This window comes from Octodon degus, unplaced genomic scaffold, assembly GCF_000260255.1.
Source record: "Octodon degus isolate 3935 unplaced genomic scaffold, OctDeg1.0 scaffold00293, whole genome shotgun sequence".
Classification (NCBI taxonomy): domain Eukaryota; kingdom Metazoa; phylum Chordata; class Mammalia; order Rodentia; family Octodontidae; genus Octodon; species Octodon degus.
Window position 1 is genome coordinate 1,355,608 of NW_004524869.1, and position 12,178 is coordinate 1,367,785.

At 35.4% G+C, this 12,178-nt stretch overlaps 1 protein-coding gene across 7 annotated transcripts in view; it reads left to right on the forward strand.

Moving 5' to 3' along the window:
* Positions 1 to 12,178, forward strand: part of Rai14 (retinoic acid induced 14) — a 156,855-nt gene that overhangs the window by 132,403 nt on the left and 12,274 nt on the right. For 4 of the 7 annotated variants that reach the window (XM_023707461.1, XM_023707459.1, XM_004647195.2 and 1 more), the window contains 6 exons: positions 655 to 725; positions 2,498 to 2,604; positions 4,214 to 4,392; positions 4,629 to 4,657; positions 5,628 to 5,714; positions 7,836 to 7,922. In XM_023707461.1, coding sequence (XP_023563229.1) covers positions 655 to 725; positions 2,498 to 2,604; positions 4,214 to 4,392; positions 4,629 to 4,657; positions 5,628 to 5,714; positions 7,836 to 7,922 — 560 coding nt within the window. The remainder of the gene's footprint in view (positions 1 to 654; positions 726 to 2,497; positions 2,605 to 4,213; positions 4,393 to 4,628; positions 4,658 to 5,627; positions 5,715 to 7,835; positions 7,923 to 12,178) is intronic. The other 3 variants (XM_023707463.1, XM_023707462.1, XM_023707464.1) reach the window with 3 other exon arrangements.

Sequence of the window (12,178 nt, forward strand, 5' to 3'; positions counted from 1 at the left end):
AAAAACATTTGAAAATTAGAATATATTTTAAAAATAGGCTTAAAGAATTATATACTTATCATGTTTGCACATAAGTCCAAAAATCTCACCATATACAACCTTGAAGCAGAACAGTCCCACAATATTCCTTTTCCTGTCTCTTGCTTTTCTTCACCGAAAAATATATTTTAAATAAATATATACATATGTGTATATCTAATTCTATACCTATGAATAATCCAGTTCCTTTTAGAAGAGATAATCATAGCACTTATAGATTTCAGATAATCTATAAAAAAGATTTTTTTGATTTAGATGTCAGTACAAACAACAATTGATTTTATTTTTTTGGGTTTTTTTTTTTTTTGACTCTCCATCACATACTTTAAAGTGACATTGACACTTAAGTCCGAGAACACTGGATTTAAAAATGACTTGGATTGCTAGTTGTAGAAAAGTCAGTGAAAAGCTAAACCAGATGTTTGCCGGGTAGTGATGGGCTTTAAGGATGGATAACTGGAAATGAACTAGTAATTTCCAACCCCTCTGAGCAGTTTGTGTGAGCCTGTGCTGACTGGGTAAAGCACGATCCTTTCCTTCCTAGAAGTGTTTGGTGTCCGTGTTATGAGAGTAGCTTTGTGATTTTCTGTGGTGTTTGTGTTTTCCTTTCCGCAGCGGCACAGGGCTGCCTTCAAGCTGTGCAGGTCCTCTGTGAACACAAAAGCCCTGTAAACCTCAAGGATTTGGTAAGTACCAGGTCTTTAGAGGTGGAATTAACCTTGAATTCTAGAGCATGCCGAGATACCTCTGAAGGTCATTGAGACTCTAAGACTTAAGTATCTGGCAAAATTCTGTTCCTTTCCAACTAGATCGTTTTTTGCAAAGTGGTTTGATGTATTATTCATCTCTGCTCCTTTTGATTCACAAAATATTTTATAGCATGCACTTCTTGCATACAGTTTCATACATATTCTGCCATCAACTTAAGTATGAATAAAGTTTTATTTTCTTGATTTATAAAAGATATTTACATATAGCTATTATTTTACATTTGTATCCCAAGTATCAACTTGGTTACCTTCTGATTAGAATTTTGCAGCTCTGAAGAACACTTGTAGCCTATTTTAACCTCTCTAGGCTATTTGAAAAATAAATATATCTGTTGTGCATAGCTGCGGGATTAAGTGTCAAAAGTGGTATGAGACTTGACAATTGGAAATTTGCACCTCTTATAGATACCATGAAGTGATTTTATGGTCTATAAATAAATTAGTATTCTCTAAAGCTTAATACAGGTTAGATATTCTTAATTAAAAAAATCCAAAACGAAGAGTTAAACTTGAGCACTAATATGTTACCCCAAGTGAAAAATTTCACACCATAATTCCATACTTAATTATTTAAAATATTATATGTTATTTAAGCTGTTTACAAAGTCTGTATGAAACATAAATGAACTTCCTGGTTAGACTTCAGTTCCATACTCATTATTTGTATGCCAATATGCCAAAACCTAATCAAATCCAAAATCTGGAACATTTTTGGCGTTGTGGATAAGTGGTAGTCAACATGTACCTCCTGAGGTAGTACCTAGAAATCCATCTGAAATTATATTGTAAAACTTAATCACTAGTAGTAATTATATTATTTAAATACTTATTTTTGAATAGTTGCAATTTATCTGTTCTTTTTGCCTATTTGAATGTATGTAACTTACAAATTACTTTGACCTGTAGGCTATGTTCCAAAACAAACAAAAGAGCAGAATAATAGATTTCCTTTATGGTTTGTGTTATTTGTATCAATTCTCCCTCACTCTGGATTTCAGAAATACCAGTGTGTCTTTCTAGTATGTTTCTCGTTTGTAATATTATAATATTTAAATTCTTGCTCCATCTGACATAGCTTACAGATGAGTTGGGAGTCTAACTTTCTTTTTTCCAAAAGACTTGACAATTGTCAGAGTATATTAAATAGTTCTTCAAATCCATCTCTTTATCTTGGATAGACAAATAATTTATCTTGTCATTTGTTAGTACTAAACAAGTAGTCTTAACTTGTGTTAGGTAGGGTTTCCTAGCAAGACAGTGAAAGCATACAGTTTCTGAGAAGACCAGTAGAGTGGCAGGAAGTAGTTCACTGGGAAGCAGCAGCTTAATATGTGGTAGGTCCTTCTGGTACCAAGTTGAAAGAAGCCTTCATCTCTCTAGACTGATCCCTGAATACTCACGTATACTTGCCCTTATCCTTCATACTTTTTGTGTTCCACCCTCTCTCAAATGATTACTCAGACAGTAATGGCTACGGGAACAAGCAGTGCAAGAGGTTGAGCCTTCCAGGAAAGAGTTCACAGTCAGTGAAATTCCTTCAGTTGTGCTTGGGAAGGACAAAGACACCCAGTGGGATCCAATATTAGGTCAACACTTTAAGACATGAAGAAAATGTGCAAAGAACAGGGTCTTTGCATTTCTGCCGGTTGGTTCTAGATGTAAGATCTAAATCTGGGTTTGTCTCCTAGGATGGGAATATACCACTGCTTCTTGCAGTACAGAATGGCCATAGTGAAGTCTGTTGCTTTCTCCTGGATCATGGAGCAGATGTCAATTCCAGGGACAAAAATGGAAGGTAGAACATAGTTAGGCAACAACTGTCTAACTTCAGCAATACGCACATTCTGAGTCTCATGAACAGAGCTGTGTTTTGGATGTTCTCCTACAAAGTGGTTTTGACTTCTTTCTTTTTCAGTTTTCTGGTGATCAAATTTTGATTTTCCACCTTTTGATGTTCAGTTTAACAGCAAATTATCCCAGATGTTGTGACAGTGATGAAACTATTAAATACTGAAGTATAAAAGCCAATTCCTATGACTTCATACAAAATAAAATCAACATTGATTACTTTCTTAAAATGGTCTTAAAATACGGACTCTTTTTATCTCCTTACAATACAGTAAAAGGACATTTGTGCCAATCATATTAAATCCAATCATTTTTTTTTCAAAGTTTTATTGATAAACAGCAATGAGACAGTTTCAATTCAAATCGAAGTACAGTTTCAACAAATAATACACTGCATATATTCTTCTTAGTGGTTAATTGCTGTACAAGAAGTGGACTTGTGATCCTATTTACAAACACCATTAGAACAAATCATTCTATTCATTAAGAGAATGCAACTATATATCTATCCCAACCTCTTTGAATACACAGATACAAAATGGACATTCATCGGTATACCCCATTTTTTCTAAGATCCGTCATTGAATATTATAGGTGTGTAAACTCAGCAAAATATTCTAAAAGAGTCCAGTAGCCCATAATAGCATTGGGTCTTCTGTTTAACTGGCAATGTCAGAAATTATTGACCTGAGTCTCCCACAGCTCAACTTAACAGCATGGCTTTATTTCTTATATTTCGACTTCATACTTTTCTACTGGATGGTTAAGACCAAGGTAAAGCAAGACCTATGCAACAAGAGTTGTAGCTTTTTGGTCTGAGAAGGTCAGTGAAATGCCCTCAGGATTTGTCCTGAGATCCTGTACCTCAGATTGTAGAACCTTTATCAGTGCAGCCATGTGGATGAGTCACGGCCATTGCTTGGCCAATGTGCTCTCTGTGAAAGCCTGAGAGAGTGTCTTCTCCCCATGTGACTCTCCTTAGGCCCATTCTATGTCATCGATCACTTTCCTCTTTGGCCCCATAATCTTCTTGATCAGAAAATTTGGGACACTACTGAGGTACATGACGTTACAGTACAAGTTCTCATATGTCCTGAGTCTTAATTGACCTTAGAAGGCTAGGGCCAAAATGTTGGCTTTCCTTCTTTTTTCTCTAATTTGGTCTGCAAACTTAGGTTGTTAACCATCCAGAAGAAAAGCTTATTGTTATTATCAAACGATTTGGGCTATCAATCTTAACCTCACTATCTCACTGCATTTCAAACATCTTAGGGATAATAAGGAACAGGTATTTTTCATCAAGTATTAAATCCAATCATTTTTTAAATATTGTAGATTATTTATGCTGTTTGACTAAATGTAATTTGAAGTTTTAGCAACAACCACCACCTAAATTCAACTTGATAGCTTTGCATTTCAAATTTCCCAGAATATTAAGTGTAATAAAGGTTTAACTTCATGGAAGCTTCATTTCCATTGTGTTTTTAGGACAACTGATTTCCCAGTAAAGAGTTTTCACATTTAGTTTGTACTAATTTTATGTCTTCTTTTTTTAGAACTGCTCTTATGCTGGCTTGTGAGATTGGCAACGCTAACATCGTGGAAGCCTTAATTAAAAAGGGTGCAGACCTAAACCTTGTAGATTCTCTTGGACACAATGCCTTACATTATTCCAAACTCTCAGAAAATGCAGGAATTCAAAGCCTTCTCTTATCAAAAATCTCTCAGGATGCTGGTATGTGAAAGAAAATAACCAGTGTTATTTTAAATTTATCCACTCCATTTTCCCCAAAGGATAAAGGAATTTGTGTAATATGATATCTTTTATTATTCTTGCAAACATATGCTGGATAAAAAACTGAGGGATTGAATGTTGTTTGTGATATGTATGTCTGTGTCTTTGTAGCTACCCAAAGTGGGTATGATGTAAGTTACTGTGATTCTTATACTTCTTTTTCTCACTCTCTCTAGATGTAAAGACCCCAACAAAACCAAAGCAGGTATTTATTTTTGGGTAGGGGTGGTCAAGAACTTTTTGTTTTCATTTTTGCTTGTGGAAATTTGAAAATTTTTAGATTAAACTCTTTGATTGATTACGAAATTGATAAATAGTATACTGAAATATTTAAGTACTGAAGTATCTTTGGGATAAATCATTCATTTTTATAAGGCAGTAAATGTATTCTTAGTCATATACTTTAGTTCAGAAGCATGTAACTTTATACTTCATCTTTTCCCAAAATGTACTAATAGTTCCTACTGGTGTGACAAGTTTTGATGTGATTTAAAATGAGACCAAATACTAGAATTTTAATTACCTGTAAATATTACATAGAGTACAGATCTATGGCCATGAAAATGCCAGATATGTAAGAATGAAAGCGGTTTAGCCTGTTAGGTAGATTTTTTTTCTAAAATGTCATTCTGTGTTACCCATAGAAGAAATTGAGAAACATGCCCTGTTAGTTTGGAGGTTTTCCTAAATGCATGTTACTATTTGTTGTATTCAACAAATAATACTGAATTTATTATTTGCTAACTTCATTACTTACTTATAAATAACCTTCAGAGACGAGATCCCCCTTTCCTTCACGGTAACATTCTTAAAGAGAAAACAGAACAGAAGTGATAAAGAGGTGCAGGAAATAATACTGCTTCTCATTCCGATGCAAAGACAACTATTTAACTGTATTCTAGGTTCTAAATTAGAGTAGACAACTCTAATCCTCTGCATTCCCAGTTCTCCAGCTTATTTGGTTTTGTTGTGTTTTTAATTGTAAGGCATGGGCTGGTAGAAGACAACTTGGAGCATGCATATTACTTATTTTTATATTGGTAGCAGATTTCAGATCTCAATGAAATAAAAAATGCATGAACTGTTGAGGGTTTTTTTCTCATTTGTTTGATGCAGCTCAGACTTTACTAACCTAACTAACACACCTCCATTCTCTGGACTGTGATAACTTTCAGCATGAACAAGTCTCTAAAATAAGCTCAGAAAGAAGTGGAACTCCAAAAAAACGCAAAGCTCCACCACCTCCTATCAGTCCTACCCAGGTAAAAATGAGTAAACCAAAACTCAACAAGTATACACCAGCCAAACCATGGTTTTATCATTTTGTGTTTAGGTCATAAAGAAAGATTTTAAACTGACCATGAGGTGCACATTATACATTTTCTTTTGTAGTTTGAAACTATATGGTGTGAGGCTGAATCTGTAGCTCGGTGGTAGAAGGCTGGTCTCATGTGCTTGAGGGCCGGATTGGTCCCCAGCATCACACACACAGAAAACCAAAAGTAGTAAATTGAAAACTGTGTTAAGAAAGATTTTGATTCCTAGTATGGAAAAGATGTCGATTTCACTTATTTCAAAACTATGGAGTTGAACAGTCTCCTTTTTCAAAAACTTTAATGAAATTTCTCAATCTTTCCACAGGAATTTTTAAGATAATAAATAGTGTATTTTTAGTTACCTTTATTAATGGTATCAGTAAAGAATAGGGAAATGGGGAAGGCCATTTAGAGGACAGTACATTTTAGTTGGCTTCTTAACCTTGTTAAATGTATTTGCCTTTCAAATTATATTTTTGGGGGGCCTGGCCCTAGCTCAGTTCTTTAAGTGGCTGCTTCAACCAAGCAGTCAGGCTCAGGTTGCTGTGGTTCGATCCCAACAACTCCAGCCAGCCAAACCTGCCCTGAAGGCATGCGGAGAAAAAAAAAAAATTAAATTACATTTTTAGTTGGCTAATATTACAAGTAGTATTTTTATTTTTTGTTTTTTAATGTATTAAGACAGGGTCTCCTTACGTAGACTGGACTTGTGATTCTCCTGTTTTCAACCTCCCAAGTGCTGGGATTACAGGTGTGCACCACCACACCCAGTCTCTATTGACATCTCAGCACACCCTGGGGGCAGGGCAGGCTAAGCAGGCCAGGGAATCGAATCCTGGCTGGTGCAGTTTTTTTTTTCATTTTTGAGTTTATAGCTACCTGTTCGAGGAGGGAGCCCAGAAATCTATGAAATGCCAAATAAAAACAGGCTGAGGCTTGATGTTAAAAAAAAATAAAACCATGCATATTCAGAGAGAGTAGAATCTCATCTAATAAGTAAGGTTAAATAAATAAATTTAAATAGTGATTTATTTATTTGGTACTTAGTACAGGGTCTACAGAGTCTCACTATGCATATCAGACTCACAGTGATTCTCCTGTTTGCAGCCTCCCAAGTCCTGGTATTATAGGTGCATGCCACCTCACTGTCTCAGCATGCCTCAGGGGTGAGGCTGGCAAGGCACGCTGGGTCCCTGGTCCCTTTGTCTGCTAAGCAGGCACTTTAATCTGCTTCTGCTGAGCTATCTGGCTGGCCCTAAATAGTAATTTTTAATAAGTATTTTAACATCTACATAGTATGCTCAACCTGCAATAAAATTTTTATCGATTTAAAAATTGATTTTAGTTAATATTAGAATCAAAGTTACTTAGTTTTACTCTGTGAAATAGTTGAATTGGCTAAAAAGATTTAGCCCTGAATTAACAGAAGCTAAGGATATACCTTAAGACTTAACTGCATCAACCGAGTTGACTAATTTTTCAGCAGGGCAAAAGACTTTGAAAACCTCCTTTTAAAAAAATTTTCCAGGGGCCTGGCCCTAGCTTAGTTCTTTAAGTGGCTGCTTCCACAAAAATTTTCCAATCTTTATACTTTTAATTCAGAGTACATTTAATTGCATATTATATTCTAAGTTATATATGCAATAGAGTGATTTTTTTACAACATTCCTTGGGGACATTTGTGCGATTCACACAGTACAGAAAGGCATCAATGAGAATTTAGATACACATGCAAAAAAGAGCAATTAGGAAGGAAGTCATAATGCATTAGTGACCCTTAATTTAAATGAAACAGAAGCTTATGGTCAAATTTCTTTCTTAAAAGGTAAAAAGCAGTTTATCATATTTTATGCTTCTTTGCAGCCTTAAGTAGACTTACTTTATCATAAAGCTAATTTCATTTATTCAGCAAATAAGCTTTAGAAAAATAATCTGTGCTGTTTTCTGAATTAAAAACTCCACAGCAAAATCCTTTTTATAAAGTTTTTAACAGAACAGATAATACACCAATGTGGTACGCAGCCTCTGATCATTCTTCACTGGTGGTTTTTTGTTTTTTTTTTTTAGTTGAGTGATGTATCTTCCCCAAGATCAATAACCTCAACACCACTTTCGGGAAAGGAATCACTATTTTTTGCTGAACCACCCTTTAAGGTACTTACTCTGTGTTCATGTTTGTTACTGCATTTAAAGATACATGACAGACCACCTATAAAGTACATAACACAGGCCAGGACAGTGTACTCTGAATGTCAGTTGTACAACTTTTTCATCATGAACAACACTTGGATTATTTTTTCCTGGCATGGACACCATCAAAACACGAATGGAGAAAATAAATGACTTTTACTAACCAGTAATTCATTTAATTTCTTTAAAATAGTTATAAATGCATTGGTGTGGACTCTACGAAAGTTGAACTCCTAGAAGCAGAGAGTAGAATGAAGCTTCTAGGTTTGGGGAAAATATGGAATTTTAGAGACATGTTGGGTAGAAGTTATGATTCAGTCTGATTGGAGGAATAGATTCATAAGATCTCCTTACAATGCAGTGATTATAATTAATACCAATGTATTGTATTATTGAAAATGAATAACAGGGGGCCAGGGAGATGGCTCAGTAGAATAAGCGCTTCCCTGGCAAGCGCAAGGGCCTGAGTTCAATCCCCGGCTCTGCCAAACAAAACAAAACAAAACAAAAAAAAAAAAGAATAACAGTAGATTTCTAAATATTCCCATAAAAATTATTGAGATCATACATAGGTTTACTAGCCCAGTTTAGGCATTCTGTGTTACACATGTATTTCAAAGCATCATAGATAGATACATAGATAGATAGATATGGATAGACATAGATAGATGCAATTTATATATAAATTATATATATTACATATCATATATTTATGTATATTATAAATTATTATAAATTGTTAGATAATACAATTATATATACTTTTATTTAACAATTAAAAATAAATTCTTTAAAAAGTAAAGTAGTAGGACTGGGGAGTTAGCTCGGCAGTCTGAGTACCTGCCTGGCAAGGGTAAGGACCTGGGTTCGATCTCTGGTATTGTATGTGCCAGCTAGGGAAACTGGGTGTGGTGGCATGTGCTTGCGATCCTAGCACTGAGGAGGCTGAGACAGGAGGACCACTATGAGTCCACACTGTATTGTGAGACCCTGTACCAAATGAATAAATAAATAAATATTTTTTTTAAAGTAAGATGGTAGAAGTTGCTGACTTCTGACTGGTAGTCACTCCAATTTTTAAAATTCTCTTCCCAAAGAGTGGTATCCTATATTGTTCCTGGAATAGAAAGAGAACATTAGTGAAAAACTAAAGCCTATAATTTATCAGTATCTGTATCTTTATTTTGCCTAATGCCTCATTTCTACCTAAGTCAACATTAGGAGAAACTGTGTCACTATTTTAAAATATTTTATAAACCTAAATTGCTCCAGAGATAATGGGTATATAAAATTTCTTCTAGACACAAAGATAATTTACCTGAAGGTTAGAAAATCTATTAGGTTTTATTCTACCAAGGTCTGTCAATTTGTGGTTGGCAAACAAAATGGACAAATGAGCACTAGGAAACTGTACTTGGGAATTGTGAAAATAAAATACAGTATATATGATTGTATATTTACTTGCCTCCAACTCAGAATTACTAAATATAAGGGTTTTTTTCTCTTTTTTTAAACTTGGATATGCACTGATGTCGAAAGTCTATCAAGCTATCATTCCTTCACCTTCATTTGACTTTATTAATAAACTCAAGATAAATACCTATGGAAGACAAGGCAAGGAAATTATTAGTTCCCTAATATTACCTGACTATGGCGTAGCAGAGGCAATGCATTCCAAAGGGAAAAAAGTCACAAATTGTGATTTTTAAGTGTAGAAAAAAATATAACTTTCTAAACAAATAAGATTTTAAAAGTGAAGTATTTTAAATAGCTAAACATTAAAGAAGACTAGATACACAAGCATTGGTGAAAATGTGGAAGAACTGGGCTATTCATATTCTTTTGGTGAAATTTTAAAATGATACAACTACTTTAGAGAAATATTTAGTAGTTTCTTTAGAAGCTAAATATTACAGCCTCATAATGCATGCCTGTAATCGTAGCACTGAGGGAAGCTGAATGGAGAGGATTGTGCATTTGAGCCCAGCCTCGGCAGTTTAGCAACTTCCTAAGAGCCTTTCTCAAAATTAATTAAAGGGCTGGGGATACCGCTTAGTGGAAAGTCACTGCGTTCAATCCTTGGTGCCTTCTCCACACCCACTAACAAGCTAGACATCCACCTCGCTGATGCATGATCACCCATGCACTAGTAGGTGTTTACTCAAGGGAAGTGAAAATACATGTTTATATAGTTGTCTTATACACTGACGTTTACAACAGCTTTATTTACAGCTTTCCTAAACTGGAAACAACTCAGTGTTCAGTAAGTGCATGGATAAAGATGAGAGACACAGTCATGCAATGGAATAGTACTCAGTGGTAAAAGGGTGCACTGTGGTGCAAGCAACATCATAGGTGACTCTGAAAATCGTCATGCTGGCTGGGAAAAGCCAGCCACAGAGTATCCTTGCAGTGTGAGCGCTCCTTCTTTGGCTGATTTAGAAAATGCAAAAAGAAGATCATGGTTGCCTGGATATGGAGTGGGTGAGGGTTCATTGTGATGCAGATGGAAGAAACCTTGAAAGGAATGAAAATGCTTACATTTGGGGCAGGCCTAATAGCTCACTGGACTAAAGCGCCTGCTTAGGCAGGAGTGCAGTGGCTGGGTTCGATCCCAGCATGCCATGCGGGCCCCACCTTGCAGGACATGCTTAGCGGGTGATTGAGACTGGGTGTGGTGGTGCTCACCTGTAATCCCAGCACTTGGGAGGCTGAAAACAGGAGAATCACTAGGAGTCTGATCTACATAGTGAGACTCTGTAGACCCTGTCCTAAGTACAGAAAATAAATAAGTAAATAGTCATGGTTCCCAGGGTGTACATCTGTAAACTTTAGAATGTACCATGAAAAAATAAGGACATTTTTTCTTTTTTTCTTTTTTTGGCGGAACCGGGGATTGAACTCAGACCCTTGCAGTTGCCAGGGAACGTTTTTCTAAAATGCAAAAAACAGTTTTTGAAAAGATATGGTTTGCCAAAATAAGCCATTGAATTTTGAACATTTGGGCTTTTACAAAAGTCTTTTGGCTGAAAAATGATCTCTCTTATCATTATCTATACTTCATCTAGATGAAACAGTAATATCTGGAAAGAAAGTAATGTTTTGAAATCTGATTCTAGAAATGAGTCAGTCTTTGAAGTTTACAAATTTTTGCAATATATTAATATATTCAGGGACGGGACTACAGAAAATCTTTAAGAGCTCGATTACCAGCCGAAGGCCATACAAATTTTTCTTCCCCTCTAAAATTTCCTTTTTATTCCCTGACAAGTATTACTTATTACTCATGCTTGATCCAGATAAGTAAAGCTCTTTGATTTGCAGAATTTACAAATATTAAATGTATGACCCAAGTAAGTGAAATCATTATGAAGGTAATCTTTCCACCTCAGGTTTTAGAATGCCCCTATAAGTGAGCTATTGTATATAATTATAGATTTTTTGTTGCACTCACTAAATTAAATTTCTGAAAAATATTTTGAGACTATACCCTCTGGAGCTTCTTTTTTTTTTTTTCTTTTAACGTATTTAGCGCAAGGTATACATGGTCTCAATAAATAGATCGGACTCCTAGTGATTGTCCTGTTTTCAGCCTCCCACGTGCTGGGATTACAGGTGAGCACCACCACGCCCAGTCTCCATCTCTGTCTCAGCATGCCTCGGGGGCGGGGCCGGCACGTGTACTCTCTAGAGCTTCTAAGGTTTGAGTCTCTTTTATTCACTTATAACTAAAACACTTTCTTCTCTTGAGATCTGCCCATTTTTCTGGTGGAATAATGCCGACTGTGCTCTCCCGGAGGAATCTGCTTCATGCTTTTGAGCCGTGCTGTGTTTAGGAGTATTCTTAAGTCGTTTTTGTGTTTCTTTTTTTTTTCCCATAACAATAGCAGCTTTATTTTTAATGGTCTTTCCTTAACATTATAATTATTTGAGATAATTCTATGAACTAAAATCAATGCACAGCTCCTTTGTGTGGAGGAAGTAGACAGTAAAAAACATGAAATAGTTTTAGTTTCTGTTACCTGTCAGAGCTGGCTGTTTAAATCTTTTTTTTTCCCATAATTTTATTGATAAACAAATAGCAATGACACAGTTGCAAATCAAATCAGTAGGACAGTTTCAATAATTAACATATTGCATACATTCTTCCTAGAGGTTAATTGTTGTACAAGATGCGGACTTGATATCCTATTTACAAACACCATTAGAACAAATCATTC